General features: G+C 59.7%; 1 protein-coding gene across 4 annotated transcripts in view; it reads left to right on the forward strand.

Annotated features, from left to right (window-relative positions):
• KCNAB2 (potassium voltage-gated channel subfamily A regulatory beta subunit 2) overlaps window positions 1-27,594 on the forward strand; it is a 78,381-nt gene that overhangs the window by 11,127 nt on the left and 39,660 nt on the right. Inside the window, exons 1-3 of one of the 4 annotated variants that reach the window (XM_032863250.1) lie at window positions 10,628-10,747; window positions 19,152-19,281; window positions 20,383-20,424. The exons of 1 other annotated variant lie outside the window; for it this stretch is intronic. In XM_032863250.1, coding sequence (XP_032719141.1) covers window positions 19,205-19,281; window positions 20,383-20,424 — 119 coding nt within the window. In that variant the 5' untranslated portion in view covers window positions 10,628-10,747; window positions 19,152-19,204. Of the gene's footprint in view, window positions 1-10,627; window positions 10,748-19,151; window positions 19,282-20,382; window positions 20,425-27,594 lie in introns of those variants that run through there. 2 more of the 4 variants (XM_032863251.1, XM_032863253.1) reach the window with 2 other exon arrangements.

A 27,594-nucleotide genomic window follows, 5' to 3' on the forward strand; every position in this document is an offset into this window, starting at 1 on the left:
TACCATCTAAGGTCATAGTCACCGGTACTGGGGACTGATAGTTTGACGCAGAGAACCCCCTCCAGAGCATTCTGTGACTTTCTGGTTAGCCATTTATTTTCCCGTTGGCAAGGATTACTCATCAAGGGTTGCAGACTCTCACCCGAGCCTGATGCCGAAGTGGGGGTAAGCGGTGTCGTGTCAAAGGCCCACAGTTACACCCAGAGTGGGGCTCTGCACTCTCAGGTGTGGGGTCTCCCCCAGCCACAGCTGCCGACACACTTGAAGGCCGACCACCGATCTCGGTGCAGTGGCTCAGCAGCCTAGAGAGGGCGTAGGAGCTTGCCGGAGGGTGACAGGGTGAACAGGTAAGACAGGGCATGTGTCCCGTGGAGGGTGGACAGGAGGCACTTGGGATGCTAACCTGTGCCGCCCCCTGGCAGGGGCAGGTTTGTGCTGCAGGCTTGAGGGGGCCCAGCTTTGTCGCACATGCTGCTGGGCCTGCATTCTTCTCAGCCTTCTGATTGCTCTCTGCACCTGCAACCGGGATCTGTCCCCCCAGCTGCCAGGGGCCACAACCGAAATACATCTAAAGTGCGAGGGCAAGAGCTACCACCCAGGGATCCAGCATGTGTGCAGTGAGTGTGGACAGCCAGCCAGAGCTCTGCCAGGCCCCATGCTAAGCCCAGGGGAAGGGGTCCTTGCTGGACATGATGACCAGAGTGTCCCAGTGCAGGGCTGGCCAGGAGTAGGCGGTTCCCATCCCCACAGCCCAGGACCAGCCTTCCCTCCTCACCCCCCACTACCATGTTGCTGCAGAAACTCAAATTAGCCATCAAGACAGCAGCACCCCCGTTCCCCAGTGGGCCCACTGCCCGGTCGCTGCATGGGGAATCCCCCCCCCACCGCAGGTGGGGTTATGCAGGGTTCTGGAGAGGAAGAGAGAGACCCCAGCCACAGCTGGGGGAGGGCCCCCTGTCCAGGGACTGCTTGGTAATACAAGACTAGGCAGTGGGGCCACTTCCTGTGGACAGACTGTCTCCGAGATGGCAGATCTGGGAACACCAGGATGTGGGCCTCTGTCCTCCTCCCATCCTGGGGTGTAAGTGGTTAAAAGCCACCCCTCTCCACAGGAAGCTTGGAGCAGCTCCATCCACGCGTGGAGCGGGGCCACCTCGGCTCCCTCCTGTGTCAGCTGCTCGGCCTGCTGAGTCAGGCTCTGGGACGCAGTGATGAGTGATCACGGCTGCAATCACGGGCAGGCTTGCTGGTTTTCTTCCCATCCCTGGAACTCTCTGTTTTCCTGCCTTGGCTCAGCCAGGACTCTGGTCAGTCATTTGCAAGTGGAGACAGCATTTATGCTTTCTGGATGTCCCAGAATGAGCAGGGGAAGCCAGGCTCTCCCCCAGGGACACTCTTGCCATCACAGGGTGCTGGGGGGGAAAGGGGGGAGGTGGCAAGCCCCTTGGTTCATTGATTACCCCACGCACCAGCCAGGTACTCCCATCACTGCAGACACAACATGGGGCGGCAGTGGCCACAGGGTACCCCCAGCTCAGTGCAACCTGAGGATGCTGCCTGGGGTCCCCCAGGACTGCGTGCTCACCCCCGAGGGAGTGGCTCCCTCACCCAGCATTCCCCCCTTGCACCAGTGAGGAGGGAATCCTGGAGGTGAGCCACTAAGATCTGCAGATTTTCTACTCTGTGAAGGGCAGGGCTTGGGGTTCACGAGGGAAATGCTCTGCTAGTCTAGTCCCGCTGCAGGAAGCCACGCCCCCCAGCCCCAGGCCAGCACCAGAGACAGATCGTTCTTACTCCCTGTTCATGATCTGTAAGAACCTCTTTCCTCTGGGACCAGGCCCACTGGGGCAAGAAATGCTCCTGACCATGTGTCACACTGTGTGTGACCCTTATCTCCCCTTGAGCCATGGAGGAGGGGCGGCCCCTTGGGGACTCAGGCCTTGGGTTGCCAGTGGGGAGATGCTTGTGGCCTTGACCATGGCCTAGCTCCCCAGAGGGAGGCACTGGGGCAGCCCTGCCAATTCCTTTGGGAGGGGCTGAGGCAAGAGCTGTAAAGACAGGAACTTGGCCATGGCCAGGGCCCAGAGGGAAGACAGCAAAAGTGCCCCTGGGTACACTGCCACCCTGGGGAGGTAGGAACTGGTCCAGCCCCCATGCCCTCTCCAGAAGTATGGGACATGCTCTCTGACGTGGTTTGAAATGTGCTGTAGCTGGATGTTTGCGTCCCCTGAAGATAAGCTCAAGGGTCTAGGTGGTATTGTGTGGCTCTCCCGACCTTCCGGTCCCCCAGCACCCCCGTGGGGGTCCGACTCTTGGCTTTCACCTCCCCTGTTGGCATCTGCTTCTTAGAGCAACAAGAGGCTGCCCAGGGGGTAGCCTGGGACAGCAGTGCCTTCCGCACATAGGAAGCTCAGCACTGCTCACCTGGCCTGAGTGGGGGAGAGCATCTGGTCTTCACCAGCATCTCGATGTATGTAAGTGACAGCAGACTAGGGGGCCACTTGGCCGGTAGGTGCACTGGGTCTGCATGTGGGCCTGCGGGTGTGCCTGCATATGTGCCCGTGTGCATACGCACACACATCCCTTCATGTGTGCTTCCCATACCTAGATACCCTGCCCCCCAGAGCGTCCTACCAGGGATGGCCTGGAACATACTGTCCACTGGGGTTCTGGTCTCTCCCCAGAATCTCTTGATACACTTCCTAAAAGAGGAAACCCTGATGCCCTTCCACAAAAGAGGATGTAAAATTAGTTTCAAAGGAAAGCAAGAACTGTGTGATGGACATTTGCCCTGGGGTTCTGCTCTGTAGTCTTCCCGCCTTTTCCTGGGATCGCTGGGGTGAGATCTTGCCAGGCTGTCAAGGACACACTCCCACACTCTGCTCTCTGCCTGTCTGCCTTCAGCAAGATTTCCCACGCTGCGGTCACTGGCCTTCCATCTTTGGATTTGGGTCGTGCGTGCACACTACCAGCCCTATTTCTGAGTTTATGTTTTTTCTTTTAGTCAGTTGAAGTTATTTTCTTAAATAAGCTTCTTTTGGAATGAAGCTTCCTTGCTGCACCTGTAACAAAGAGAAATGCAGCGTTACTCGTCCTCATTCAGAGGTGCCTAGAAGACAAGTAGGTAGATATTGGGTTCAAGAACCATCTCCTGTGGGACCAGGCACGTCCACGCCTGAGGGGCTGTGGGGTGAGCCTTTGCTTGTCTTCTGACGAGCCAAGGGCATGGCTCCTGTCCCTCCCGCTCCAGTCATCCCCACCTGCCTGGCCACAGGCGGCTGTTCATGTTCACAGGGGCTGCTCAGGTGAATATGAGAGATGGGAAGGCCTTGGGGCTTCAGCCCTGTATGTTCATTCCCTCCTTGGATTTAGGCTGGGGGTGGAGGCAGTTGGGAGAGTGTGTCCAGAGGCTGGGCTGGCATTCAAGTGTTGAAGGCTTAAACGAGAAAGCTACAGAAATCATGGTGGTTTCTGGAGCAAAATGGCACGAGGTTGCATTCCAAGTGTTGGCTTTGCAGTTGGACAGCCTTGTCCTAGCTCTCTGCCCCTGAGTTATGGGACTCTAGGCAGGTCCCTTATAAAGTACAGATGGGAGGCACCTGAGTGGCTCAAGCGGTTAAGTATCCAGCTCTAGATTAACCTCAGGTCATGACCTCGGCACCATGAGATCGAGCCCCACATCAGACTCCAGGCTCAACATGAAGTCTGCTGGACATTCTCTTTCTCCCTCTGCACCCCCCCCCCACTCATGCTCTCTCTCTCTCTGTCTCTCTCTCAAATAAATAAATAAATATTTTTTTTAAAGATGCAGGTGGTAACAGGAGTTAGGAATGGAAAGTGCAAACTCCCTCCTCACTGTCTCCCACCTCCAGGGTAACTCTGAAAATACTGTGGGCTGATCTGTCTAGGCCTGGGAACTGGCGTCTGCATTGGACCCTGAGGCTGGTGAAGACCCGGGCAGATGGGGAAATGTAGCCATCCCCCAAGGCAACAGCAGGAACACAGGGCTGCCATGGGCATGAGGGAAGAGACAGGCAGGTGTGCCCAAGGTCAGGTGTGCAGGGGGAAAAAGCAGGCAGTGGGCCCAAGATCCAGTATCCAGGAAAAAGTTGCAGGCAGCCCCAGATCAGGTGTGCAGGAGACCCAGAGAAGAGGAAGCTGGCAAAGGAGACAGGGCTGGCCATGAGTGGTTCAGCATGCCGAGCTGAGGGGCTTGGACCTGATGCTGAAGGCCACGGGCAGCCACTGTGGGCTTTTGAGATAGACCCATGGGTAAGCAGTAGGAATGGGACTCTGGTGACAGGTCGATGGCTGTAATCCAGGCAGGAACTCCAAAGAGCAGCAACGGGGATGGGCAAGAGAGGGAGTGTTCCAGAGATACCCAGGTGGACAAAGCCAACAGACAACTGAGAGGATGACCTGGGCCACAGACAGACGGGGAGGCACAGCCAGCTGTGGGGCTCGTAGGGGCCGAAGCTCAGAGGGGGCCAAAGACCTGCCCTGGAGGTCTTCGGGGGAAGTTTCCATGAGTAGAGCACAGAAAGCAAGAGTGCGTGGAGGAAGAGCCAGGCTGGGGCGGAGGAGGCGCAGGTGGAGGTGGGGCAGGTGGTGAAGGTGGGGCAGGTGAAGGTGGGGCAGGCGGAGGAGGCGCAGGTGATGGCAGTACCGGTAACAAAGTGTGTGTGCACTTATGTGTGTACACAGGTCTCTATGCACGTGTGTGCGTGCCTCTGAGGTGCCTGCCTGTCCACATGCTTCAGGAACCTGGCGTGGTCTTGCTCGGGTCTCCAGACCTGGTGGACACCTGAGTCAGGCTCGAGCTGGAGATCCCAATCAGGGCCCATGCAGGTCACGGTGCAGGCCCTTGGAGGGGGCCCCTGATCCTGCCTCTCCCCCGGAGCAGCCGCTGCAAGATGACCTGCTCCCTCTGCCCCTCACCGCTCTGCCTGGCTCGGCCTCGGAGGAGTCTGTGTTGACGAGAAGGAAAGCACCACCTGTCCAGGGCTGCATGACACACTCATTCATTCGGCAAAGGCCCTATCCCAACACAAGGGCTTCCACCCACTCCCGCCAATGGGGGCTCCACGTCTATTTGGGGGGCAGTCACGAGCCCCGAAGGAAACCGTGTGCTGGCGTGATGGACAGGACACTTTGGAGAGAGTCTCCAGGACCATGTTCCTAGAAATGTGACTTTGGAGCAGAGACACAAAGGAAGAGCATCCCTGGTGGAGGGACCACATGTACAAAGGCCCTGTGGTAGAAGACAGGAAACTGCTCTGGCCCAGGCCTGGGAAGGAGCCACAGGAGTGGAACACCATCAGCCTTTCACCTGGGTGTCCGTGGGCACTTTGGAGCCAATGCCATCAGCGTGCAGCTCCAGGACTCCCCCAACCTGCTGCTCCCACCACTTCCCCCAGCTTGGGAACTGGCGCCTCTTCTCCAGGAACCCAGGATCACCCCACACACACATCCACCCTCCAGCCAGACTTTCGGTCTTGATCTCCCGACTCCACCAGCCACTGGCTGCCTCCTGCACCCCGGCCCGGGGCTCTCCGGCTCGCAACTGGATCATTCTGTGGCCTCCTGATGGGAGCCCTGCCCCTACCTTAGGCTGCTCCCCGGTCCTCCTCACCCCACCACCCAGAGACCTTGGAAAGCATCTGTGAGCTGGATCTCTGGAGAAGGCCTCTGGTTGCCCCTCCCTGCTGGTGGCTTCATGGACTGTTTCAGAGGAGGCATTCCCACTACTGCTACTTCCTGGGTGACTGTGGGCAGGCCTGCTGAGATGCCCCGGCCTCAGTTTCCTCAGCTGGCATCACTGGCTAGCCATATGGTACCACCCTCCCGGGGCGGGGGGCTGAAATTGAGTGAATGGATGCAAGAAAGCCCTGAGTCACCCGCAGCTCTCACTGGTCACCATGAAATGATGCGGCCCGGGACTGCTGCTCAGGTGGCTTCTTGTACCCAAACCACCAAGACGACCCTTGGATGTCCCTGGACCCCGTCCATTCCAAGTCCAGCTTCAGGGCAGGACCCTGAAGGTCCCAACCTTTTCCCCAGGACAGGACGGGTCACCGTGTCCAAGAGAGTGAAGAGTGGCGTCTCTGTCCTGCTGCTGTCACGAGACAGAGGCCGAGGGCCGGAGCGAGAGGGCAGGCCGCGTCACTGTGGAGGCCACTCTGCAGGTGTGTCGGCCCATCTGCGCTCATCATGAGGCAACACAAGCAGGGTTTAAAAATACTAAGCTTATTTCATTTCAGCGCAGGAGCGAGAGAGAGAGCGTACAGCCTGTATGAGCAACTCAAATCAAAAATAAATGAGGCAAAAAGAGTCACCAAAAATAGTACAGCATAGGAGGCAGCAGCCCGCGTCCCTCGGCCAGCTGTCCCTGGCGAGCGGCATCACAGAGAGCGGCCGGGAGCCCGGCTTCCCATGTTTATTCCGGAACAGATTAATCAGGCCTGTGATCCGATGGTAGATGAGAATTCCGGGCAAAGTCAAAGGCAGATAATGGCTCCAGGCACACAGGGCCTCTGGGCATCCTCCCCTTGGCGCCTGGCACCCCCCCGAGCAGTGGGCCAGGCCACGGGGTCAAGTCTGCCCTTCCTGACCCAGAATGCGCCCACAGAAGGGTGGGCCCCAGCTCCCTGCAAAGCCGAGCTGCCAGCGCCGTAGACCTCATGAGGGTCCATACCTTTTGTCTTGATTTCATCACGGAGAATGCCACCTTTTTTTTTAATGTCACAGATCAGAGTTTTACAAACTGCTCCAGCCCACCACCTGTTTTTATAAATAAAGTTTTATCAGAACCCAGCTTTCCCATTCATTCACATACTATCGCTAGTTGCCTTCGCACAGCTTTGCAAAGACAGACCGGCTGGCCCACCAAGCCTAAAATACGGGCTCTCTGGCCCCGAGCTGCCCGCGCTTGTGGTCTCCCACCCTAGACGCTTTTCATCATATGCTCGAGCACCCTGGGCAAGTGGCCCGTCCGCCTACAGCCAACCGTCGGTGGCAGGGTTTTGTTAGGTGCTGTGTCTGTGCTGATGTTGGTTTAGGTTTTAGAGGTGTTGTTTGGGGAAGGAAAAAAAAATTCTGCAATAATTAGGTTGGGTTCTCTAAGGTGAGGAACAAGGTTCGGGCAGGCGTGTTTGCATCACACAACTAGACTCAGACCCCACTATGGAAAGAGAGCACGCAGGGCCCTGAGGGACCTTGCACTGGGCAGGGGGGTCCCTTTCCCTGTGCCTGGGTCCGGGCTCTGCAAACCTTCTCTACAAAGGTCTGGAGAGCAAACATTTCAGGACTGCAGGTGACACAGTCTCTGTCGAAACTCCCCTGCTCTGCCACATGGCGTGAAAGCATTCGTGGACAAGCACAGTGTTGAATTCATGTGTTAAGCACCCCCCACCCCCGGCCCTAGTGTGGTGGTATCTGGAGGCAGAGCCTTTGGGAGGTGATTAGGATTCAATGAGGTCGTGAAGGTGGGGCCCCCTGATGGGACCAATGCCCTTATAAGATGCTGGTGAGACCCCAGCAAGCTCACTGTCTACCACCCAAGGACACAGCAAGAGGCCTGGCTGGGGACCAGGACTAAGGCCCTGAAAGTCCTGCACCTTGATCTTGGAATTCCAGCTTCCAGAACTGCGAGAAAGAGCTGTCTGTTGCCTCCACCCCCTGGCCAGTCCCTGGCATCTTGTTATGGCAGCCAGAGCAGACCAAGACAACAAATGACCATGGCTCTGTGCCAGTAAAGCTTTATTTATGGACACTGAAATCTGAATTTTATATAATTTCCATTCCCATGAAATATTCTTCCTTTGTTTTTCTTCCAACCCATTTAAAAACGTGAAAACCACTCGGAGCTCACAGGCCACGCAAACCCAGGTGATGGGCCGGATTGGGCCCACAGAGCCTTGCCAAACCCTGTCCCAGAGCAAGGAGGGGGCCTCCTCTCCTCCCTCGCTGCTGACCACAGCCCAGATGCTTCTCTCGGTTCCATGTGCCTTGAGGGCACACGCTTCTCTCCCGGAGGGAGCCTGCTCCGTTCTCCGGATGATCCCGAAGGATGTCAGCAGAGCAAACTGAAGGACGTGACCTTGGAGTTGATGTTCCAGAAAGAGGCCATACCCAGGATGGCCCGTTAAGTGCCCAGGCTCTGAAGTCAGACCCTCAAGCATCCCATCTCTGCCCTTGCACTTGCCCACCAGCGGACTTGGGCCCAGTGTCCTCGCCAGCACGATGGAGTCGCCCAGCCGCCTTTAAGGTTCTGTGAGGGTTCTGTGTGATGGCCAAGCATGTGCCATGATGTTGGCCCCAATTACATTGATGAAGTCAGAAGCCTCGTGGGGAAACAACGAAAGATGTGGCAGGTGAGGGATGCCAGGTGTGTCTGCCGTGAGTCACAGACACTGCGTTTCTTCGTCTCCAGGGAGCAGAAGTGGGCCTAGTGGGTCTAGTTACAAGGACAGCGATTTCAAATCAACACAAAAAGGATCTCTTCCATCATTCGAGTTGTCCCCAGGGGACTCATCTGCTGGGAGTTCCCCGTGGGTGGAGATTTTCGGGAACACCAGCGTGGGGATCTCACAGAGGGAACCCGAGTCTCCATCACCCTGGACCTGAGCCTCCGCCCCTGATGCTGGGAGAGTCTGGGATGCAAGAGACCCGTTCTGCTACCCCTGGGGAACCTGCCTCCCTCCAGGGTTCTGGCCCGAAGGAACACCAGTTAAATCAAGGCAGCACCTGCCCCTTACGTTGTGGAAGTACCCAGGACCACTGTGAGGCTTCCCCTTCACGGGAGAGTATTTTTGGTGCTCCCAGGACCCGTCCGGTTTCGATGTTGTTCCGTGGTTGAGTCACGGGGGACAGTATCCCACTAGGGCCTTTGCGGTGCCACCTCCTGCCCCCCAATCCTGCCGGAGGCTCCCCCGAGCCTCCAACATTACTCCTGCTGCAAATGGAGGCAGAACCTGGTTGGCAGCCTCCTCCATGGGATAGAATGTTCTAGAAGACTCTACCCCTTTCCATCAGGAAAGCAAACTTTTCCTGGAAGCCCCACCCTCCAGGGCTCTGCCAGTGGACTGTCCCAGGCCCCCCTCGCCGGAAGGCACTTCAGGAAGCGAGGCTCACGAGTGGTGGTCGGGCCAGTTGGCAACCCTACCGCCGTGTCCATCGATGCGGCTTGAATGTGGGGCCCAGATTCATCGGCCCGGAGAGGAGCCGCTCCTGGACTCAGTGGGCGTGTCTAAGGCCGCCTCTATTTCGTTGTCCTCTGCCTTAAACGTCCGAGGTACAGATGGGACAGACACTGAGGGCCGGATGACGCTGAGCTGTGAGGCGGCTTCCCTGTGTCTGGAAGAGGTGAGGCTGCAGGTGCGCCTGTCGCTCAGGAAGTTCCACATTCGCCCGCTGGCGGGAGATCTGTGTTTTGTTTTGTTTTGTTTTGTTTTTAGATTTTATTTATTTGACAGAGATCACAAGCAGGCAGAGAGGCTGGCAGAGAGAGGGGAGGGGAAGCAGGCCCCCGGATGAGCAGGGAGCCCAATGTGGGGCTCCATCCCAGGACCCTGGGATCACGACCTGAGCCGAAGGCAGAGGCTTAACCCACTGAGCCCCCCAGGCGCCCCTGACCTGTGATTTAAGAACTAAGTGTCTCCCACGCAAGTACAGCCCTGCCCAACCCTGCTTCGCTTCCGAGACCACACGAGACCGGGTGCGTTCGGGGTGGTATGACCAAGCGCCCCGAGCTGATGACTCCTCCCTTCTCTCTTCTCTTCCCCATCACCTCGTCTGTGTCCTAAACCTGCTGGGGACCCTTAGCAGCACCCCCGATCTGCTGCACACAGGCCAAGCTGGCTGGCTCCCTGCCGAGACTTACAGCCCTGCGCCCACCCCTGGGGAAGAGGGAGCCCGCTCCTCTCCCCAGGACCGTGGGTAAGGGGCTGACTGGGCCTGCACCTCAGCAGAGCACAGGGGAGGGGGTCTGCTCCGTCTAGGTCCTGCGTTGGCCTCGCTCTCCTCCAGCTGAGGGTTCTCCCTGGGAAGGAAGAGCAGAGCAGGCAGAGGCTGGAGGGAGATGGTCCCCTCCCAGCTGACCTCCCAGGCCGCCCCACCCACACACCACTCACGGGCACCTGCTGCGTATCCTGGCACGGCGTTGGGACCTAGGAGAGGAGACGGGTGAGGCAGAGCCCCACAGGGCTCAGAGCAGAGTTCTGGAGTCTATCCGCCCTGGGTTTGAATTCTAGCCATGGGCCTGACCGTTGACCCTCCATGTCATCATCTGTAGACTGAGGGGAGCAGCAGGACCTCTTGGAGGGCTTGGGGACGCAGGTGAAAGGCCTACAGCCCGGCACTGGCAGAAAGCTGGGGCCAAGAAGCAGGACCCCTGTGACATCACCAGTGCTGGCTGCACATCTGTCCCTCTCCCTCCCTGAGAAAGGGCCCCACTACTAGCCTGTGGGTGTCCACCTCATGTTCCGGAGGGAGGAGACACACCCGTGTGCTTCCCCTTCTCACAGCCCCTGCCCTTTCCCCCCGAGAAGTCGCTGTACCATCAAGAAGGTTGGGGTGTCAGGGGCCTCCCTCCAGCACGCCTGTGAGTGGAGGCCACACCCCAGCACCTCCGGGGGGGCCCCCCCCGCTTGCCAGGCATCCTCCCACACGCGCTGCCACCGACTTCCTGGTTCGCCCTGCGGTCCCGCGCCTCGCCTCGCGCACGAAAATGGTCTTATCTCAGGAGCAGGTACCTGGGGGGTTTCAGGGATCCTGTTCCCTGAGTGGGTTTTGTGCTCAAGGGGGTGGGCACGTCAGCTCCCTGAGCAGGGCTTAGAGCTCCCCTGACAGCCCCGGGGTAATCAGGCCAGGCAGCCCCCCTGGGCCCCACGCCGGCACAGGCCTGGCTGCCGCTGGGAGGGGAGCTGTCCCTGCAGAGGCCTGGCTGGACCCAGGCGGAGCCCACGTGGCCATCTATCGCAGCAGCTCAGGCCGAGCAGCTACAGGCGTCCTCCCAGCCCAGGGACACGGCAGGCCCCCCACAACCAAGCGGCTGCTAGGGCAGGCAGGGGAGGGTGCGGGTAGCATCGCGGGCTGGCACCCAGCAGAGGTGTCGAACGGAGACAGCTCTGCTGGGAGCTGCTGGCGTCTGCTTTCATCCCTGGAGCAACAAGACAGGAGCCGCCTGGAGATCAGAAGCACTGTGGGGCCACCTCTGTCCCGCCGTTGGGGGAGGGGTGCCACCAGTTGTCACGCAACCCCTGCAGGCTCCTGGAGGGATCCCTGCCCACCTGCTGTCCCCTGAGCCCCCGGCCAGGGATCTCCCACCTCAGAGTGGAATGTAGTTTCCCAGGCAGAAGTGAGGGTCCCTGCCTTAGAAATAAGTTAATGGGTCCCCACCCCTCTCTCCTGCAGAGCGGAAAGCAGAGGGCAAAGGGGAGGGCAGCTGGAGGACCCTATGGAGCCCTGTCTTGGAGGGACAGCGGTCACCATGCGGGGAAGGAGGGCAGGGCTGGTCAGGGAGCTTCCTGCGGCTGAAGCAGCTTCCTCCCTACCCAGAAAAGCCGAGTCCTTTCTGGAGAGCATCCCCCTCCCCCACTGGCTCTCTTTTCCAGTTTCCTGCCAGGACAGGATATGGGTGCAGGGTGTGGTCATGGTGGGAGTTCAGGGTGGCTGGACAGAGGTGGCAGGAGGGCCCGTGAGCGTCCCAGGGTGGGCCGGGAGGGCTACAGGGCTTTGCTCAATGAATGACCGAGGACAGACCTGTGGCTACAAAGATGCTGGAGCCCAGAGCACTCAGGGGCTTGTTTCCTACATCTTGCCCTGACTGGCTGCAGCTCTCAGGCTCCCTCTGCCCAGGCACCCGGGGAGGGCGCTGTTCCATTTGTGGTTCACAGGCTCAGGATGGAGCCGGGGTGCCACTGCGCCCGTGGTCCCAGCTTCCATGTCCTCTTGGGGAGGGAAGGCAGTTGTTCCCAAGACCGGGGGCTTTTGGCCACAGAGCCTGGCAGGCCCCCATCCGTCACTGTGCACACCCCGGAGGCTTCTGCTTCAGCAGGGAGCCACCCGCTGGCAGGTGCACGAGAAGCAGGTGTGGATCTGGGTGGGCTGCATGGGGGGAGAGGCATTTCAGTGTTGCTTTGGGAAAGTTGGAATTTGGGGGCCATGATGTTGTTTTTTAATTGTGGCACTAATGAGACACGAATGGGGCCTCTGCCTGCAAGAGTGTAGGCCTGAGCTGAGCCCGGTGCTGGGCTGGCCTGTTTGTCATCAGGGGATAAGCGTTGGAATGTTGCTTTGAGAAGACTGAAAAATTCTAATCTGCCATCTTTTCAAGGAGTTCTTTTTTTATATAATCTTTTTTTTTAAGATTTTATTCATTTATTTGACAAAGAGACACAGTGAGAGAGGGAATACAAGCAGGGAGAGTGGGAGAGGGAGAAGCAGGCTCCCTGCCAAGCAGGAAGCCAGATGTGGGGCTCAATCCCAGGACACTGGGATCAGGACCTGAGCCAAAGGCAGACAGTTAACAACTGAGCCACCCAGGCGCCCCTTTCCAAGAAATTCTAACGGGAACTCCGTGGCTTGGTCCCAGTGCCTCTCCTGCTGTCCGACCATGTGATGTCCACACTGTTGACAGGTCCCCCGGCTCAGGACTTGGAGGAGAAATGGGGGTGTCTCTGCAGCAAGGAGGAGGGCGTCCTGGCCGTGGCGGCCTGCCTATAGTAATTAGTCACTGCTCTCCCTGCCCCCCACCTGAACCTGAGCATGATTTGTTGATGCTCCCCGGGAAGGGGCCGGTGGATCTCCCCACTGCCCCCTCCGGGCCCCTCCCCCCAGCGGCCCAGGGCCACCCCTGCAGTGACCTGGCCTCTCTGCTGACTCCCAAAGGTGACCCCACAGCCAGAGGTGATCCCCCTGTGCACTCAGACTCAGGCCTTCGGTGGCGGCACTCCCTCCTGTGCCCGGGGAGGACTGGGGTTTCGGCTGGCGGCACCCTGCTCGTGGAACAGAGAGGAAGGGTGTGTTGCGCAAGCTCCCTTCTGGATCTGGCGGTTTTGAGTGGTTACGCCCCTTCCTGCCTCTCCGCGGGGCGCGCCGGCTGCATGGCTCCTGCAGCTTTAGCCCCGTGACAGGTGGCGGTTTCCTGCCACGCGGTAGTCATAGCGCAACTCCCGGGCTTCGGCGGGAAGGATTTCCAGCTTTCGAGAAGCCCCAGCTTCTCTCTCTCAACCCCTCCCTCCGGGCGAGGCCATCAGCCTTAGCGTGAGAGACCCAGGTGGTGAGGAGGGGGCCCCTGCTCACCTCTGTGTGTGTGTGAGACCTCTTAACCCCCCAGCCCAGCCACAACCGTAGGAGAGCCCCCCGAGCCAGACCTGCCTGGCCAGGGCAACCCCCAATTCCTGACTTTGCAAAACCGCGTGAGAAATCCTCGTTGTTTCCCGTGTGACCCATGGCACATAGCAAGGAGAACTCCTACAGTGTTGTAATTCCTAAGACCTTAGCTCTGTGCGGACGAGCCTTCCAGAACCTCCGAGTTTCCAAGATGATCAGGAATTGGGAGCCGCCGCAGAGGGCCCAGGGAAGACAGTGCCCGTCTGGACACCGAGTGGTGGCTGTGTGTGGCCGGTCACACCCACCAGAGACTCGCCTTTTTCTGGGAACGTGGAAGAGAGCAGCAGCCCCTGAGAACACAGCGGAGAGGCAGCAAGGGAAAGCAGATGTGGTAGCAAGTCCAAGGACCCTAAACAGTGCTTTTCTGGAAGGTGAAACCCCCACCTAGGAGCAGGCTGGGGCACGTCTGTGCAGGGACAGCTGCACTCGCCTGTGCCCGTGGTGCAGACATCCCGGGCCCTGGGCCAGCACCTGCCCTCCGCCAGGACCAGACACAGGAAGACCCCAGCCCGTGGCCCCCACAGTGCGCCCCCACTGGTGGGCACGTCGGATCCTGCCCAACCCCCCTCATCCTGTTTCACAGATGGAGAAACGGGCGCTTAGGAAGGTGGGAAGATTTGCCCGTGGTCATCCGCCAGATCCGAACCCACCTGGGCCTCTCCTCCCTCCCTGACACCTGGAGTCGCCTCCTCAGGACACCCGACAGGGTGGGCTTGTCATCAGACCGGCCCTGGAGGAGGGCAGGCCTGTGCATGGTGGCCCTGGGCAGGTTTCATGTTAGAAAGTCACCCAAGGCTCAAAGTGCTAACTTCACACCAGGAAGTCTGGCTCAAGGAGGGTTCCGCCGCCCTACTTTTCTTGTGCTCCTGACCCTACTGTAGGGAGACAGCGGGAGGCCTCTTCAGTGACCGGAAGTCCCCCTCACAGCTCACCAGAGTCTGTCTTCCTGTGATGAGGGTGGCCCTGAGGTTAAAACCAGCAGAACGTGCCCCCAGGAGGGCAAAGTCACCTTCCACATAACGGTCCTGGTGGCAGGTCCTGCGTCCCACAGCGGCCGGTGGTGCCCAGTCCAGGCCAGGCAGCCCTCACGCATGCAGCTGTCCTCTCTGGACCGGCAGAGTGGTCCGGGGCGCGTCCGTCCCTGGCAGAGGCTGAGGCTGGAGCTGACTGACAAGTTGTCGCTGCTCATCTCCTTTGGCTAAAGCACGTGTGAGCGAGTGCGGGAGAGAAGAGGCGATGAGAGGTCAGGGGAAGGCGTGCCAACGAGACAAAATGCCGACCGTGCAAGGACGGGGTGGGAGCTGTGCTCATTCTTCACAACTTTCGTGACGTTTGCAAGTTGTCAGAAGAGTGAGCCGAGAGCCGCAGTGCCCACAGGTGGGGCCCCCAGTGCCGAGTCGCCATTGCCAGCCGCCCTTCCCACAATGACGGAGAGCTAGGACTTACCCAGCATCCTCCCTCTGGAGCGCCAAGCGTTTTCATGTCCTCTTCTCTCTCTCCTGTGAGGAAGCACGGGCCGGCATTCATGAGGCTCTGTGCTTGGATTTCTCCGAGAATGACCCAGGTGGCTTGCTCAGGGTCACACACAGACCAAGAGGAAGTGCTGGGGACAGGGGAACCCAAGTGCAGACCCACAGCCCATCCTCTGAGCCAGTTGTCCCTTCTGGGCCCAGCCGGTTCTCGGGTCCAGAACTGCCCTTTTGAGGACGGGGCAGCCCTGCCCGCCCGCCTCCCTCCCGCCCCCCCTCCACGGTGCCTGGGATTGGCAGATCCTGCAGGACGGGGGCTTCTCTGCGATCGGCCGCTGGGCACGTGTGGTCTCTCCTGGCTGAACTGTGGCTGCTGCAGAGGTGGGGGCTCTGGGCAGGTCAGAGGAATGCAGTCCCCCTCCCTCCCCTGGCAGGTGGCCAAGGTGCCAGCTCCCCGGGCGAACGAGGTTGTCCCTTGTGCAGTGGGCACCAGAGCCCGGCCAGCACCTGGCTGGGAGCCAGGGAGCTGGCTGCTGGCTCAGAGGGAGCCTGACCATCAGGAGTCCAGGCAAGGCAGAGGCGATGAGTGGGATGTGGCCTTTTCTGGGACACGTCCCTCATGTCCCTGCTGGCAGCCCAGAGCGCCACTTGTCCCTGTCCCTGTTGCTGCCCTGAGCACCAGGCATGGGACAGACAGATCACTACACCCTGCAGAGGAGATGGAGAGATGCCCGCAGGACCGTTGAAGTGATGAGTCTGGGGTCTGGGGTCTGCGGAACGATGGGGTCTGGAGGAATAACCACAGGGGTCCCGGCGCAATCACACAGGTCAGGGCCAAAAGATGGGTAGAAGTCTGAGCAACCTCATGAGATGGAAAAGAAAAAAGGCTCAGAGTCAGAGAGGTGAGCCGAGGAAGCCAAGGAGAGTGGGAAGAAGCCACGGGAGGCAGGAGAGGCCAGACGGCGTGGGTCCCAGCAGCCCCGGGGGGGGTGGTCAGCCAAACTGTGGGCACCAGCAGACTTAGCAACAGGAAGGTCACAGTGACCTTGGCAAGAGCAGCTTCCTCTGAGCGGGGAAGGCAGAAGGGAGACTTGCAGGCAAGAAAGGACAACTCTTCTGAGGGATTTTCCTGTGAGTGGGATGGGAGACATAGGGCAGCTGGAGGAGGAAGCGGATCCAAGCAACTGTGCTGTGTGCCTTTCGAGACGAGAGAAGTTACAAGTGCCTGTCCACAGAGGGACGGGGTGCTCGAGTGGGGCTGGAGTGGGGTGTGTGCTCAGGGGGAACGCCGTGGCCGTGGCCGTGGCGGGGTCGTCTGGATGGCAGCAGCCGGGGAAACAGGATGTTCCAAGAGCTGACGTCGGTCGTGGGGGAAGCTGGCCTCTGGTGGCTTCCATTCCATCGGTGGAATGGGAGCAGCTCAGCCCGGAGCTGAGAGGCGCTGGGGAAGGCGCCGTCCGGGAGAGCGGGGAGAGCAGCCTCCAACCAGCCTCAGCCACCTTCGGCAGCGAAGCCAGACGGTGCGCTCAGTGCCGCTGTGCGGCACAGACGCAGGACGGTTCGGACCCGAGTGGGCAATTCCAGCAGCACACCTTGTTTACAGAGATGGGCCGCGGGCCGGACTGGCTCTGTTGTTGGTTGTCCGCCAGTTCCTGCTCCAGGACCCGCCATCCTCAAAGTGTGGTCCCTGGACCAGAAGCGCCAGCGTCCCCGGGGGGCCTAGTCAGAGATGCAGGTCCTTGGGTGCACCCCACCTCTGCGGAGCCAGAGACTCTAGGTCCCTCCACCGTCTCGAATTCAGATTGATCCTGTGATCCTGGAAGTCTGGAATTTCAACACCCCTGGGTGCCCATGCTGGGGACCGAGACCCCGCGGGCAGGGCCCCGTGTTGTACAGGTGGCCTCCAGTACCTGCGCACGGTAGGGCCTCAGCAGACACGCTGTGCACCAGTGAACCCACCACCGTCTGACTTACGGTTAAAGACTTCAGGGAATGGTTGGGTTTCATGCCAAGTGACCTGGCTGAGCACACCCCAGGAGCGCCTAATGGGCACAAAGGAGAGGCCCGCCCACCCTCAAAGCTGAGGGACCCAACGCCCCCGGGGCTGCGTGACCGACCTCTTTCTGCGGGAAAGGCGCTGAGCCTCGGGTCAGGCTGGGGGAGCCAGGCTGGTCCATCTGGTGACTGTGACCCTGGTGGAACCCCAGGGTTTGAAAGAAAGGTGACCAGGAGGCCTTCAGGGTCTGCCCGAAGCCATTCCACCAGGAACAGATGGACAGGGCCCTGCGGACAAGGGCCCAGGAGAGGGCAGCCTGGGTTAGGGCACTTGCCGCTCGTGAGCAGTCCCCTGAGAAGCCCGAAGACTGGATTCAACATCCCCCGAGAATCCACCACATTTCTTTTAAGGATTTCCGTGTCCTTTCACTTCCTTTGTCATTTCTTTCTCAATGAGGTTTTTTTAAAGAATACAACTTTGGGGACCTTCATGGACCCCATCATTTCTGTCATTTCCACAAGGCTGTGACTCTAGGGACTCTGGCTTACGTTCTGTGTCCCCATTTTCCCAGCGTGTTCACACACATGCGCACGCCCCTCACTCAGAGGGGAGCTCGGTGAGGAGAGAGACAGAACCCATATCTCGTACAGAAGCCCCGGCCAGGGGGTGGGGCGTGTCCAGAGGAAGCCGGCTTCCTGCCGACCGGAGGTCCTTGTCCTGAAGGGAGGAAGAGTGAGGTGAACAAGCCCTCTAGACGGGCATTCAGCAGTGAAGCCCCACTGGGGGCAAGCGGGGCTGTATTTTGAACCCAGACCATCTCTTTGCCCATTGGCACAGGGCAAGGTGATTTTGGATCAGGAACCATCACTCTTTTGGGAGCCACATATTAAATCCCGACTGAGTTCCAAACCCTGTTTTAGGCACAGTGGCAAAACCAGCAAAATTTCTGTCCTGGTGGAGCTGGCCCTCCGGAGAGAGTCAAACCTCACAACTCAGGGACAGATAACAAGAAGGTCAGCTTGTGCTGACCACATGGGACAGCAGGCAGGGTGCCTGGAGAGAATCCCAGAGCTCGACAGTCCGGCAGGCTCCCCAGGGAGGCCCAACAATGAGAAGGTCTGTCGGAAGGGTATTCCAGGCAAAAGGAACTGTAAGTGCAAAGGCCCAGTGGCAGGTGTGCACTTGGCCTATGGGAGAAGGGAAGAAAGGGGTGCATGACTTAATCTCCTTTAGAAGTAATTGCCCCTGGCTGCCAGGGGGAAGCAGGGAGCACAGTCAGGAGACTGACCTGGTGGTTCAAGTGACAGATGATGATGGCTCGCCCTGAGGGTAGCGGGGGTTGGGGGGGGGCAGTAAATGGACCAATGTGTCTGTCGGTATTCATTATCAATTGCTGTGTAAAATATGCCTGCAAACTTAGGGACGTAAAACTCTTGGTTTCTCTGGGTCAGGAGTTCAGTTAGGGCTCTGCTACGTCTGCTGCCTCGCAAGCCTGCAGCCAAGGGGTTTGGCCAGGGTTATGGTTTCATCTGAAGGCTCGACTGCGGGAGGAAACTCAGAATTCCAAGTCCACACGGTTTGAAGGATTCCCTTCTCTGTGGGCAGTTACACTGAGGGCCTCCGTTCCTGGCCCCACGGCCCTCTCCAGCTGTGGCAGCTTGCTTCTCAGAGCCAGCAAGGGAGGGAGTCTGCTAGCCAGACAGAAGGCACTGTCTGTGTCACCTGATCACGGAAGTGATATCCTGTCACCTCTGCCCTGACCTGTGGGGCGGGAGGAGGTCACACCCAGGGGGAGGGCCTGAGTCCCAGGAGCTGGGGTTATCTGACCAGCTGCCTTCCTGAAAGCTGAACAGTGACACCAGCAAGCCCTGGGCCAGGGTGGGGGGAGCTGAAGCATCAAGGATGAGTCTGGGGGACGGTGGTGCCACTTCCTGGGACAGCGGAGATGGTCCAAAGTTCTCAGGTTTTTTTAAAGAATACAACGGAGACGGTCCAAAGTTCTCAGCCCACCGATGCCCCCTGGGACCAGTAGAGAAGGGCTCTCAGAACCTCAGGAAGGCAGCTGGGAGTCAGAAGAATCTCATGAAGCCCAGGGATGGGAGAGTAGAAATCCCTTACAGAGCCGATGACCCCAACCATCAGCTTTGTCTGAGCCCCCGTGGGCTGGTCTGTCTGTCTGTCTCACGAGGGACATACGGATGCCCAGCAAACTGGGCCTTCGCCGTCACAGAGCGTCTGGGGCAAACCCAACTGGTCTTTTGAACCACCTCCCCTCTACTCTGCTTTTCCTCCAGAATCTTCCATCTGTGAAGAAGAGAGCAAGTCGGGACCAGTGAGGCCAGGCCCCATGTATCCGGAATCGACCACGGGCTCCCCAGCTCGGCTCTCTCTGCGACAGACGGGCTCCCCCGGCATGATCTACAGGTGATCCCCTGCCCCCGACCCACACAGGCCAGTCTCAGACTCGGTCTTGCCTCTGAGAAGGGACCCCCGAGGCCAGTCACCAGCCCTGGATCCAGAGGGAAGGACCAAGGGAGGCCCACAGGGCTCTGAGGTACAGGTCAGCAAGAGCTTTCTCTGAGGGAAGGAACGGAAGCTTTTAAAACCCCAGATTGTACTGGTGGAGCAAAGCCAGGGTGAGACTTGTCCCCGACTCTTCTGAAGGATTCTGTTGGAGGCACAGGCCTGGAAGTGAGGGGGGCCCTCCCCAGCTTCTCTGTCTTTCTTACACGCCCCGACTTGTGCAGCCTCCTTTGAGGGAGGCTCAGAGCCTTGCATTGGGGGGTGGGGGGAGGAGCGGCCAGCGGCTCACCGGGCACCCTTGCCTTCCTTCCGTGGAGGCCAGTTCCAAATCCAGCTCTGGGTCTTTCCGTGTGGAGAGCAGCCCCGGCTGAACCACGGGGAGAGAAGGCGTTGGTCGGATGACAGCTGCTGCCCCACGCATGGAGCCCAGGACCCAGACAGCCGTGGCCGTCACGAAAGATGGGCCGGGGTGGGACCCCAGGGGCCCATGAGCCCTTGATGGGTTGGGCCTTCCTCCGTAATCGTGAGGGCCTGACCCAGAGCGAGTATCCGTAGAACCCACAGGGAAAGGGGGCGTCCCTCCTTGATCAGAATCCTGAAAAGAACGCTGTGGTCCCAGGCAGTCTCGCCAGTGTGTGGGGGGATGGGCCACGCCTCGGCTTGAGGGTTTTGTACGGTCATCCTAGAGCATATTTCCTTAAAACCCAGACTGTCGCTCAGAGGTTTACCTCGTCTTCGCGCCCCTGCCCCCGTGTGGGAACGAGGCAGGCTCGGGGCGGACCTGCCTGCGTCCACCAAACAGACCGGGCTTCTGCCTCCGCGTGCCACTGGGTGGCGCTGCCGCTGAGCACTTTGTCCCCGGGTGCACGGGCGGAGCTGGGTGGGCGGGCTGTGGGGTGTCGCTGCTGCTTCCTGGGGCCTGCACCTCCCTGCGGCTAACGCCCACTGTGGACTCTCTCTCTCTCTCTCTCCTTTTTCTCTGTCTTCCACCGCTGTCCGCAGTACTCGGTATGGGAGCCCCAAAAGGCAGCTGCAGTTCTACAGGTAACAAGCCCCCCGCTCCCCCCACAGCTTGCTCGCGGAAGGCAGGGGTGCGGGCGGGAGGGCCGTGCCCATCCAGCTCGCGGCGCCGGTGAGACTCCCCAGTAAGACAGGCGCTGGGGTCCTCTGCCGGTGCCTTCCGCACCGCGTTATGTGATGTCCCGATGCATGCCGTGAAGCCGGGATCCTGGTGTGTGCCCCGTTCCAGAATCCGCTTGGATTGGAGCAAATGGCCTGATCCCTGCTGAGCTCACCCTGATCCGCCTCACACTCTCACTTGTCCGCGGCGGAGGCCGCACGCCTGTTGTCACACATCTGTTGTCACATGTCTGTTGTCGCGGGTGTGTGCTTCTTGGGTGATCCGGGTCAACGAGGTGGGAGGCAAACCCAGCTCAGACGCTTCTCTTTGGGTCTGAGCTGATTTGGGATCAAAGGGGCAGTTCAAGGCCAATGCATTCTCGGGGGCGTGGGGCCGCCGTGTGACCTGGGTCGGGGCTGGACCTGCTGGCATTTTCTGGGGCATCTCCTGGGTGGTGGATGGGCACACCCTGTTCTTCGGTGCAAGGCTGCGCCCCACAGGTACATGGTCTCGAGGGGCCCTGGCTCACAGCCCAGGCTGAGGCAGGTCAGCCAGCAAAGTCCTCCCGGGCTTGTCCCTTCCTCCTTTGGGCAGCTCAGCTGTGGCGTGGGGAGGCGCGCCACAAAGACACGTGCTTCTCAGGCAGTCTGTAACTGCAGGAATTTATTTCAGCAGATGTTTTCCTCCTGTCGGGAAAGTGTCAATGTTAAGCATGACACAGGTCAGCCCCGGGGCTGTGGGGATTCGGTATGGCTCTCGGGAGCAGAGCCCTGGTGTGTCGTGTGTGCCTCGGCATTCAGAGCTGGGAGGTCTCTCTCTAGACCAGCTCCCCGGGGCCATGCCCACCTGCTGGTGCAGAGCGGGGAGCCGGTTATCACCATTGCGTGGGGAATTGAGTGCTGGGGCCGGCAGCCCCTCCCGCAGCCTCAGCACCTGTGAGCATGGCCGTGGGCCTGTGTCCTCGTGCTAATTTCACCTCCCCTTCAGTGCCTCCCATGGGGTCTCACTCCTTCCAGAGAGCCCCGAAGACATGACTGAAATTTTTGCTGGATAAGATTTTACCTGAAATAGAGCGGAAGATGAGATTTTACCTGAACTGGTTAGAGCTGAACTTGGGCTTGCAAAGGCTTTTATGGGATGACACGTGAGCCATCATGTAGGTGGGATGGCGTCATACGTCAGAACATAGACAAGACATTCACCCCAGGAGGATTTGACCAATGAGACCAAAGACCCTGGAGGAGAGGAGCGAGATAGCGGGCAGCAGAATGGCAGCCCAGACTGCCAGCCGGAAGGGGCCCCCAGGGCAGGGGCCGAGAATTGTGGGGTATCACAGAGCTGAAGCCAGAGAGGATCCCATAGCCCTCGCTGGCCCTCAGGGCCTCACAGATCCAACCTGTTGTCCACTCCCAGGGAACCCTCTGTCCTGCCCCGAGGCAAGCTCTGTTGGAGAACCGCCCCCGAGACGCTCAGACCTCCATCCGGGCCTCCCAGCAGCGAGTTCCCCCACCCCCGGACTCCGGCCGCCCCACCTTTTGCGTCTCCGGTGTGGTGTCTTCTCGTAGACACTCGGTTTCTCTTGCAGGGTCTCTGACGATGACCTCTCATGACATGGTACCTTTGTTTAATGTCCTGGGTGCCACTCCCAAGGGGGCGTCCTGGTCGTCTGGGCCCCGACTCAGCGGCCCTAAGAGAGTGAGGTCAGTCGGCATGTGGTCCCTCCCCTGATAGGGCAGAGACATTTGAGGTCCTGCCCTCCAGCAGCTCACAGACTGTAAGGGAGGCGAGACCCTGTGTCTGTCCGCTGTTCCGGCGAACGGCGCGTAACAAACAACCTCCAGGCTCGGTTCCCTGCAACAGGAAGCGTGTGTTTCGTGCAGGCTGGGCTCCGCTAGGTTTGCTCTGAGCCGCAGGTGGGGCCCAGGTGTTCCTCCTCGCGTCCTTTTTGACCAGAGGCTGCTCCAGGCAAAAGCGCTGAAGGAAGAGCCAACACACGTCGCGCCCTAAAGGCCCACGGTTTGAAGCCGCGCGTGGGCCTCCTGCTCGTACTTCTGGCCAAAGCAAGTCTCATGACCATGCCAGATGTCAGAGGGTGGGAAAATATACCCGCCCCCCCCCCATAGAAGAACCTCAGGCAGGTGAGGCTAAGAAGGGTAGAGGCCCTGGAACCACTGTGCGACATAGCCCAGAACCCAGAACCCACAGGACTAATAATACCGGGAAGGCAGAACCTGTGGTGGGAGACATCCACACAGCTCTTGGCACTCCAAGGAAGGAGCACCCCTGGGGTCGTGACCCTGGAACGGGGCTCAGCACGGCTTCAGCCCAGAGTTCAGCCTCAAAGCATCTTCCGAAACCAGGTCAGAACGTGTGCTGTGAGGAAGGGTCCCTGTGCCCCTTCCTAGAGGGAGTGGCAGTGTGGTGTTCAAATAGCAGGCTTCCAGAACCTTCTGGCCATTTATAGGTACTGACCATATAGGTTATACCAATCTGGGGCACGTCCCAGTAGAAGGGAGGAGGGACACCTGTCTACATTGCTGAAGGCAGGTCTTGCCAGACCCCAGCCCCTTCCCCGGGAGTGGTGCTCACATCCTCTGGGGACCCCCGGCCCCATACTGCGCAATGTGGTAGGAAGAGCTGTGAGCCCCGGGTCCTGGCCTTGGATAACCAACGCACGGCCTGCCACTCCCCACCTGTGGCCCATGTCTCTGGCATTCGGGGCAGTGGAGGACTGGTGGGGAGTGTGCCCATGGGAAGGGGCGGACCCCAGTCGGTGCCCCCTCCCAGCCCCCCGTGCCAGGAGCGGGCCTTGCCAGGCTGCACCGCGGAACTGCACTTCCCGGGCTTTTAGGGGAAGATACGCTCGTGAATAATTCAGCCTCTCACTGAGCTAAAAACGCCCTAATAGACTAATGGACTCCCTGCCTCCAAGCTCGACCCTCATGGGGCGCGTCTCATTCACCAATTGCTTCTAAGTCCGACGGTGACACTTGCTAATGAAGCAGCCGCTGGGGCAGAGCCTTAGAGCATCTGGTGAGCCCTAGTCAGCCAGGCTGTATCCCTGTTAAGGAGCAGACGCCAGGAAGGCAGGTGAGTGGCCCCTCAGCTCCAGGAGTCTGGGGACGGCCGCCTTCTCGGGGTTGCTGCTGGGGGACCAGCAACATTCCGTTCCATCCCAGGAATGGAAGACACAGAGAGCCTGTATGGGGGCTGAATTTGGCTGATCTGAAATTAGATGACCCTGTATATTTTTTCAAAGCAGAAAACCTCAAAAAAAAAAAAAAAAAGAAGAAGCAGCAGCCGGGCCTAGGTAGCTACAAGGTGACAGTGGGAGGAGGGGAAGGGTGGGCCTTGTGCTGCTTGAGCGTGCTTGCCTCCCAGACCTGCCGGCTGGGGACCGTCTGTCTTCCCGTCCCAGGGAGACCTGGGCGTCCGGCTTCACCACGAGGATTCAGCATTGTGGGGGCTTCCCGCGAATGACAGCAGAGTCGGGGTGGGGGACTCACTGGGGCCTCGGTTTGCTGCCTGCTGTCCAGCCAGGTGGCTTTGCTTTGCTGTGATGCGCTGCCGTGCATTTTCGAGCCGCGCCCCAGAATGATGCAGCTTTCCCCTTGCATTCCCGCTTTCGGAACTTGCGCTGGTTTCTCGAAGACCGAGACCCATGTCTCCGTGTAAAAGAGCCCTTCGGGGTTCCTTCCGAACCTCACCTGTCAGGCTGTGGTGGCTTTCGGTAAACGCACCACGCAATTCAGAAACGCCAGGTGGTTGGCCCTTGGGGGAGGTCGAGGGCCCAGCTGACTTAATGAGGTCGATGCCTCCCCTTCGCTTTCCCGTGTCACGGTGTTCCGTGTTCGTTCACGGGAATCCCCCCGAGCCCTCCCTCCACCAGAATCGATTTGCAAAATGTGGTCTGTGGTGCCAGGGAGAATCTGGGTGCCTGTAACTCATTATGGCTATTGAGTAAGGGGCTAGGTTTTCTTGAGATGGCGTGGGGGGCCGGATGGTGAGGAGGAGGAAGAACGCGAGGTCAAAGTCAATGCGCCCCTGAGCCCTGAAAAGCAAGGGGCCGGAGGCAGGAGCCCCGGCAGTGGGCCCTCCCTTCTCCCTCCCTGTCTTCCCGAGGCCCCTTCTTCCAGCCACCCCAGCGGGTTCCAGTCACCTTGAGAGGAAACCAGGAATAATCCCCAGCATGAAGAAGTCCCGAGGGCCAGACTGTCCTCTCCCGTGGGCAGACCATCAGAGCACCTCTGTGCCTTCTGTGTCCGTCCTCCTCAGTGGGGTCTTGCCTCCCTGGGAGGAGAGGAGGAACATTTCCCAGCTCTTCCCCCACAGTGAGCCCTCGTGGGCACCAGTCCTCACTCTGCCACACCCAGCCAAGGCCACTACGCTTGTCCACACCCCACCTCTCTCAGAGTCCCCTGGCCAGAGCCAGTCCCGGCGTCCGGGGGACACTCGCCACCGTGCTGCAGGTGACACCCACAGGCCCACACCCAAGGTCGCTGTGAGGTGTGCTATAAGGAAAGATCACAAGCAGAGGGGACCCCAGCTCCCACAGAGAGGGCACCCTCTAAATCCTGGCTGTACCCTGCCTGCCTGCACCCATCTCGTTAGGAATGCGTGGTCCGTGCAAGACCAGGGTCAACCACCAATGCCGGCTTTCATGCTGTCCAGCCTTCCCTACTCATGTTCGGTATTGGCAACACTCCCTGGTAGCATTCAAGCCTGTGCTCCCCTGTGCCCACTCCGGGGATCTGCCCTGCCCTCTGGCCTCTGTCCTCTCCACCCCACTTTTCCTAACTGGTGTCCCAACTGATGGCAGCCGCTTCCCCACCCGCAGCCGACTCCCAGCTGCACCGCCAGCCCCCGACCAGGCTCGTCTGCTCAGCTGGTACAATCAGCCTCTGCTCGTCCCACTTCACAGACAGGGAGACGGAGGCTCCGAGCTATCGGGGGCCTGCATGGGTCTCACTGAGGAGGTGACAGACAGGACTGCCCCTGTCCAGGACCTGGGTGCGTAGGCACACCGCCCTCCCAGCCCCAGGACCTTGGCTAGACTTCCAAAGCCAAACCAGACCAGGTTTTTTGTGGCTAGTGTCTTGAAAGCTAATGGTTATTGATCTCGGCCTGGCTGGGAATGTGTGCGTCCGAGGTGGGTCCTGCTTTTCGGGAAGGACTGCTGTAGCCCCAGCCTGCCAGGCTGCTCTTCTCTGAACGGGGACCCCCAGGGAAGCCAGAACTGGTCCGCCTTTGCCCCATGCAGGACGGGCCGCCGGCCACACTGCCACTTCTAAAGCTGCTGCCCGACGCTGCCCTGCCCCCGGCTATGCTTGGAGGGGCTGAGGGGCCAGCAGGAGGGGAGGGGGGATCCGTGCTGCTACCTGTGGGCCTCCATGGCCCCATTTCCTAAGATGACCCCCATCCTGGAGCCGTGGGCCTCTCCACCACCTCCAGAGTGATGCTCCTGGACATGGGAATTTTCGTGCCCAGGACATCTCTACCTTCTGTAGCATCCCTGATCCCCTTAGTCCAAACCCTTGGGGGATGCCAGCCGTCCTGCACCCTGCAGACCCCCTCCCGCTGGCTCTGAGCCGTGGTGAGGGGGAGTCCTGGCCCCAGAGGCCCCCACCTTGCCCCCGCAGCAGAAAGCACGCTGCTTAGAGCCTCAGGCCAGAGTCGGGGAGGTGCTGTTGCCACGTCAGGGAAGACCAGTCTCTGCGGGGGACACTGAGCCTCAGATGGGAGGATCCTCATCCTCCTGGACCTGACCTGGATCAGGTGCAACAAATGAGACGGTTAGAGGAGACTCTGTTAGGTCAAGAGAGGGCGCAGCCATGGGGGAAAATCGCAGCAGGAACGGGAGTTGTGAGGTGTGGGGGTCCGGGGGGTCTCACCCAAGGAGGGGGCTAGCCCAGGGCAGCACCTCTGCCCTCGGGGACAGAGCCAAGGCCTCCGCAGCTGCCGCAGCTCCTGGGACAGCTTTCCCAGCCCCTCCCAGGGACGCTTGAACTTGCTGCCCCTTGGGGACCGTGCGCATTTGTCCAGCCACCAGGACTGGGCTCCAGGATCCCGCTCTGCTGCTGACCTAGCAGCTCCCGTCCCACCTTCCGTCCTTGGGGTTGATGCTGGGGCCGCCCTGTGGGCGTCTGAGCCAGGGCAGAGGGCTGTGGTCCGGTGTGCAGGGGCTCCCCAGGTTGTAGAGCACCCCTGACCCCTGCAACTGTGTCCTTGCTGCCCACGGATACTGCAGGACGTGGGTGCGCGGCCACAGCTCCCTCCTCGTCTCACTCACGCACGCACGTGCGTTAACACAGACGGTAGCTTCTCCCGCTTGCCCGGTGTTTTCTTTACTTCCGTCTCCGAGGAATCACCACATACCCATCTATGGAGACCAGCCTCGCGGAAGGCTGCGCCAATTTCCGTTCTAGGGATGGACTCTCATTTCCGTAACCGGTTTCCCCGTTGAGGGGCACCTGTGCTGTTTCTAGTTTCCGAGAGTGTGGTCCTCGCTCAGGAGGAGAGTTTAGCAACGGTTCCTCCCATCTCAGCTTGGCCGTTTCCCTATCTGCACGGAACCTCTGTCCCTCTCTTGTCACCCCCCTCCTTACACACATCCCATTCCGTCTGTGGCAAAACGTGTGGCTTGTGACATATTTGGTTATCGTGGAGGATGGAGCCCGTGGAATCTGCTGGTGCCGCGGTACTTTCTACGGGCAGAGGACGTGTATGTGGCTAGGGGCTCCCTTTGTGCGTCTCGTGAACAAACGAATAGGGCCTTCCTCGGGCCGGCTCGTCCTGCGTCATCACCCCGGAGACAGCCCAGTACCTGCTTTGACCTTGGCAACACCGCCAGGGAGCACTGTGACGTGGTGCCTTTGACAGTGGGGGGCCGGGCTCTCTGCATGCTCTCTGCCCCTGTTTTCATTTGGAGCCCCTTTGAGTTTCTCCCGCCTGGAATGCAGCTTGGCCTGCGCTTGTCTCGGGGAGGCGAGGGCAGAGGATGGGGCTGAGCCAGATTCCCAGCCGGGCAGCTTCGAGGACGAGGACGGAGACTCTGGTGTCAGGAGGAGTTCTTTTCCCGGGGCCCGGCCGCGGGT

This window comes from Lontra canadensis, unplaced genomic scaffold (assembly GCF_010015895.1).
Source record: "Lontra canadensis isolate GAN:19392208 unplaced genomic scaffold, GSC_riverotter_1.0 scaffold25, whole genome shotgun sequence".
In the NCBI taxonomy this organism is placed as follows: Eukaryota; Metazoa; Chordata; class Mammalia; order Carnivora; family Mustelidae; genus Lontra; species Lontra canadensis.